This window comes from Citrus clementina, unplaced genomic scaffold, assembly GCF_000493195.1.
Source record: "Citrus clementina cultivar Clemenules unplaced genomic scaffold, Citrus_clementina_v1.0 scaffold_6, whole genome shotgun sequence".
Lineage (NCBI taxonomy): Eukaryota > Viridiplantae > Streptophyta > Magnoliopsida > Sapindales > Rutaceae > Citrus > Citrus x clementina.
Genome location: NW_006262139.1, coordinates 13642942 through 13648941, shown reverse-complemented (window position 1 = coordinate 13648941; position 6000 = coordinate 13642942). Strand labels below are relative to the sequence as shown.

Genomic DNA, 6000 nt, shown 5'->3' with positions numbered 1-6000 from the left:
TGAAACCAAAATGTAACAATATGAATAAGAGTGGGCCCACTAGAGTTACAAGCAATGACGCTGCAATGAGGAGAGTGGCGACTTCATGTCGACGCACATCTGACTAAAGACGTGAAGGCATGTAATAACGACCCCGCTGACCGTTTCTCATACCCTTGGAGACAAAAACACAAAAACAGATAACGGTAACCAACCCCCAATCCACCCGCCAGTCCCCCTCGTTTTTCTCTCTTCCTTCCAAAAACAAAAAAACACAAAATCGAAAAAAAAAAACATAATTCACAAAACACTTCCAGGAAACGCTTTTTTTTTTTTTTTTTTGCCCCTTTCTTATCCTTTCCATGTTAATAATAAAAAATCAATAACCAAATCAAAACCAGCAACCAGAAAAGAAAAGGAAAATGGAAAAAATGGAACGCAAGCGAACGCTTACAATGACGTGGGACGGCCTCGCCGACGTGGACGACGACGACGACCGATTTTTCGAAACCTTCGATCGAATCTCCACCGCCGTGCCTCTCGACTTGGCATCTTCCGACGACGACGACGACGAAGACTTCGAAGACTCCCGCATGTCGTTTGTCTCCGCGGTGTCGTCCGCTACTCATCTTCATAAGCACCCTACCAAAAAAGAGTTTCAAAACTTCGCCAGGTCAGCACCCGGTTCAATGTCCCCGGATTACGACGTCTGGATGCTGGCCCCCGGTTCGATCACCGAACGGCGGAAGAGACTTTTCCAGGACATGGGATTGTCTCGAGACAGGGAGCTTCTCAGCTTTAAAGTTGACGACAACAATGTCAATAACAATAACAATACTAACAGCCACCATGAAGCTCCTGCAAGCGTGTCAAAAAATAAAAATAATAATAATAATTGTAATATCAAAGAGAGTGAAGAGACAAAACGGCATAATTCAAATCTGAATCCAATAACACAATCACATTCAGAGTCTCCGGTGAAAAGAGAAAATTCTCCGACTCAAGAAAATTCTCCGGAGACGACGGTGGTGCTGGTACGGTCAAGATCAGACGGGGATATTGAATCTTTATGCATCGACAAAAAGAGAAAAGAGGAAATGATTGGCTTGATCTCGAAGCAGAGATTGACAAGAACGTCATCAATGATGCTGTTGCAGCATGCAAAGGTGTGTCCGTATCAAGAATCTGTAAGGGTGGCATCTAAGGACTCGTCAGGTAATAGCGTTCGTTCTGTCCGTAGGAGTGGGAATTTTGCGTCGATTTTATCCAGTAGTAGATTAGGTGCATTTTTCTTGATAAAGAATTTGGATACTGGGAAAGAGTTTATTGTTAATGAGTATAGTGAAAATGGGATGTGGAATAAGCTTAGTGATTTGCAAACTGGGAAGCAATTAACAATGGAGGAGTTTGAGAAATCTGTTGGCCATTCCCCCGTTGTTAAGGAACTAATGAGGAGGGAAAATGTGAATAGGATCAATGATTCTGCGAGAAAATTTAGCGCAAATTCGTATCTTTCCAAGAGTTTGAGGATGAGCAAGAGAAGGGGAGCTGCATTGTTGAAGAATATTAAAGGGGTGGCTCATTCTATGAGTGTTAAGGGAGATAAAGAATGCATTAATCCTAATCCATTGCTTGGAGACCAGAGGGAGCAGAAAGAGCAGAAACAGAACAAGAATGTTTCTAATAAATGGGTTAAAGTTAGGCAGTCTGGGAAATCTTACAAGGACTTGAGTGCTTTGCATTTGTGTCAAGAGATTCAGGCTCATGAGGGGTCTATATGGACAATTAAGTTCAGTTTGGATGCACGGTTTCTTGCTAGTGCAGGTGAAGATAGGGTAATTCATGTGTGGGAAGTGCAAGAATGTGAAGTTATGTCTATGAGTGAAGGGAATTTGACACCAATTCATCCTTCGTTGTGCAATTCATCAGATAAAGCAAGTTCATTGGATGGCTCATCGCCAAATCCTCCACCGGAGAAGAAGAAGAAGGGGAAACATTCTTCCCCTGATTATGTTCATGTGCCAGAAACTGTGTTTTCGCTATCTGATAAGCCTTTTTGCTCTTTCATAGGTCATTTAGATGATGTTTTGGATCTCTCCTGGTCTAGATCTCATGTTAGTTTCTCAACTCTATCGTGATTTCTTATTAGTCAGACCATTAATTTTGACACAAGTTATAGGCCAATTTCGATGGTTTTGCAGCTGCTGCTTTCATCTTCAATGGATAAAACTGTCAGGTTATGGGACATGGAAACCAAGAGCTGTCTAAAGTTGTTTGCACACAATGATTATGGTAAGGTTTTGTATTTTCCTTTTCAGACAAGCATTAGTAATATCAATTCAGCAATATAATTTCCATCTTTTTAGTCATTTCTGATGTGTGTTTTTGTTGCAGTAACTTGCATTCAATTCAATCCTATGGATGATGATTATTTCATAAGTGGTTCACTTGATGCAAAGGTGAGAATCTGGAGCATATCTGATCGGCTTGTCGTTGATTGGACAGATCTTCATGAAATGGTCACAGCTGCTTGTTACACTCCTGATGGCCAGGTTCGTGTACATTACTTTTTCAGTCTGCATTTTGCTTGAATTTACTTAGTGTAATGCTTTTGTACTGGAAAAAAGCTCAGTTCTGTTAAACTAAGTTGTAGTCTGTTCTCAAGTTCAACATCTCAATTCTGTTTTGATCTTATTTTATATTTGATGTTCCATGTTTCAATATGAAGAATGCTCTCATTGGTTCGCATAAAGGGAGTTGTCGACTATACAGCATAGAGGGTACGAGTTTCTCTGAGTGTTTTCTTTCTTGTTGCAATGTATTTTTGTTTAAAAATGAACATCATGTAAATGTGCATTTTATTTTGGAGAACAGATGGCAAACTACATCAATTAAATCAGGTTGATTTCCAGACCAAGAAGAAGTCTAGTACCAGAAAGATCACTGGTTTCCAGGTAATTCTTCTTTTTGCCTCCAATTTATCTTATTATTGTTTCTATTCATCTCCAAGGGATAAAGGCTATAAGTTTATATCTGAACAGTTCTCCCCAAGCAATCCATCTGAAGTTCTGGTCACTTCTGCTGATTCCCGTATTCGAATTTTGGATGGTTTAGACATTGTTCATAAATTCAGAGGTATCTTTTCAGAAATTGGAAGTACATGCTTGTTTTCTCTAATACATGGATGCAGTTTTTGGTCTCTTTCCCCATTAACAATGATGCATACGTTGTATCAAAACAGGTTTCCGAAATACCAGCAGTCAAATTTCAGCTGCATTCAATGCAGATGGAAAATATATTATAAGTGCAAGTGAAGATTCTCAAGTATATGTCTGGAAGCGTGAAGAACATCGAAATGCAAGCACAGGAAAAAGAGCTATTATCACTACCAGAAATCATGAACACTTCCAGTGCAAAGATGTGTCAGTAGCAATACCTTGGCCTGGTATGGTGAAGGGTGAGCCGCCACCAACGCCAGTCCAAACCAAAAAGCACGCAAAACGTATCAGCTCAAATCCTACTTCTGCTACTAGTTCACCAACCAAGGAAGGGAGCCCTGCAGGTCACAGTAGGCGACTATTGCCACCTCTTCCAAAGAAAACCAATAAAGTAGAGCGAGTTCCAAGTCCGCCAGAAGAAGAACTCTCTTTAATTTCTCATGATCCTGGGATTAGTGAATCATTCACTTCAAATTCTTCTTCAATAAGATCTGGTGATTCACCTTCCATATCCACCGCCTCGGAAACAAACTCAAATTCTTACTCCCCGAGGCAGGATGACCCAGCTTCCATTCTTCTAGCACAGATAGGAATTCTTCCTCATTTACAAATTGGTCTTCTTGGTTTGATGTTGGAAGTCATTCAAGCCATACAGTTCAAGCAACGGCTTGGGGCTTGGTAATTGTGACAGCCACTCTAGGAGGTGAAATCAAGACTTACCAAAATTTTGGAATACCCCGTAGGTTAGGCCGTCTGTGAGACATTGTAATGCTTACATGAGTAGGAATTGAGACAATTGCGGTAACTGCAGAAGTCTTATTTACATTTTGTAAATGCGAAATTTGCTTAACAGACTTTCTCTAGATTATACAGCTAATCTACCATCTAGTTTGAATGTAAACTAAAATTTTCTTTTGCCATCATGAACTGCAGCTGCATGAAATTCTGTCGATAAAAATACTTACCAAGACTTGTCTGTTGATCAAACAAACTGGAAAAATTGATGGAAAAAGAAAATAGAAATGCTAAGAAGTACTCAGGCAGATGTTTGTTCACTTATTTTAGATTTCAGCCAATGATTACAATATCTAACAGTTTATCTTACACGTCTACAATAATTATTTTGAAACTGGCGGTAAAAAAAATTCCTGAAATCAAGTACTATATTTAATAGAGTTAAATGAAACAGAAAAAGCATACAGAAGTATAAAATTATAAAGGTAGGAGTACATTGTTTTTCTTTTGAATGACAGTAACCTTCAAATATCAAGTTTTGCAAGTTGATTCAGTTGAAATTCCAGCTTTTCCTCGCTTTTCACATAAATGGAGGTAGGATTACCCATTGTTTTGGATATTTTGGCAGACCTTCCTTCCGATCAACAAGCTGCAGATCAAGATGCATTCAAAATGAGGAAGGAGAAAACACAACTCCAAAAAGAAAATGGTAGAATTTCTTCTTTGGGTTAAGGACGATAGCCGTTTCTTTGGATCCAGGTTGAAGAGGCAGAGTAAAACGTTGGCTTGAAGGGTAGAGTTTCTTGCCTGTTGAACAAGAAGTTGCCAAATCATATCAAGGAAAAAAGATTTCAAGCTTCATATATATTCATAAAAGATTTTGATAGAAGACAAACAAATATGTGACTGGTAGCATTTCGGATAATCAAACTAAATCAGAAACAAGTTCATTAGTTGATCAGCACAAGAACAGAGAAAGTGTTCAACATCAGACAATACCACCAGTGTTCAACATCAGACAATACCACCAGTAAAGTAAAAAATAACCATCAAATTGTTACATTTAATGATCTTTGCAAATGTGGTTCTGTCCTCCAAATCAAATTTCCATACTTAAAAGCTCAGTAAAATTTGAAATATCTTTATTACACTACTATTATTTAACTTTCATCTTCTAATCAATTTTGTAGGACAAGTTTTGAACAATAGCATCAAAACATAAGCGAAATTTTAAATGAACGAAAAATTCTTTCTTAGGTGCGGACGTTTCCACTCGGTACGTGTGATGAACTACATAGCTACATATTGGAGTTCGAAGTTCGTAACATTTTCTCAATTTTGTAGTCAGTTCCAAGATTTAGTTGCAACCCAATTTTATAAAATATGGATATTGACAGCTGAGAAATACTAGTAAGAGGTTAAACCCTTACATCGCCGATGTATGGCCTTCTGCAAATCACTCACTGTAGCCTGCAATGTAAAAGTAAAACAAACCCCAATTCATCAAATGTCGAGCAGAATCTTTTCAAGTAATCAGATTTAGGTTAGCAAGTGTACCGAATCTCGAAGCTGAAGCCCACCCTTGATAATTTAATGGAAAATGAGACTCTTCCCACAATAAGCACCGAACGGTGCGTTTTGGGTGCAATATAAACGGACCCATCTCACGTGACACACACATACGCACCACAACCCACGCGCAACGGATCTTCTCACGCGAGACTCACCGTTTCTCCATCTGCTCTCTCTGCTCTCACTGAAATCTATCTCACCATTTCTCCATCTGCTCATCCTCTCGCTTTCTCTTGCCGTGGGTCTCTCTTTGTTCTCCGTCCTCTCGTTCTCTCTCGCAGTGGGTCTCTCGACGTGGGTCTCTCGCCGTGGGTTTCTCCATTTGCTCTCTCTCTCTCTCTTCTCTGTCCTCTCTGTTCTCTCGCCGTCGATTCCCCCTCCGTTCTCACCGTCGATTGCATTTCTCGGCTTGCTTCAACTTTACTCTGTGGTGAATGTACCATTATTTGTCAATATAGGTGATGAAATATTGGTGTACACAAGAACTGGGCAATAC

The 6000-nt window shown here is 39.5% G+C and overlaps 1 protein-coding gene across 1 annotated transcript; it reads left to right on the top strand.

The window, feature by feature from the left end:
- The first annotated feature begins 397 nt into the window (after positions 1-397).
- Positions 398-3991, top strand: LOC18039074 (WD repeat-containing protein 44). Its single transcript, XM_024182192.1, has 8 exons — positions 398-2093; positions 2181-2271; positions 2374-2531; positions 2708-2759; positions 2854-2933; positions 3021-3114; positions 3221-3736; positions 3787-3991. Exons 1-8 carry the CDS (start codon positions 402-404, stop codon positions 3954-3956), a joined length of 2853 nt encoding a protein of 950 aa, XP_024037960.1. The 5' UTR covers positions 398-401; the 3' UTR covers positions 3957-3991.
- The last annotated feature ends 2009 nt before the right edge of the window (positions 3992-6000 follow it).

What these genes read in the sequence shown, in the direction of transcription:
- LOC18039074 (XM_024182192.1), top strand. Translation starts at nt 402, where the DNA reads ATGGAAAAAATGGAACGCAAGCGAACGCTTACAATGACGTGGGACGGC. An exon ending in TCTCCTGGTCTAGATCTCAT is followed by an intron (nt 2,094 to 2,180) that starts GTTAGTTTCTCA and finishes ATGGTTTTGCAG; the next exon opens with CTGCTGCTTTCATCTTCAAT. An exon ending in GTTTGCACACAATGATTATG is followed by an intron (nt 2,272 to 2,373) that starts GTAAGGTTTTGT and finishes TTTTTGTTGCAG; the next exon opens with TAACTTGCATTCAATTCAAT.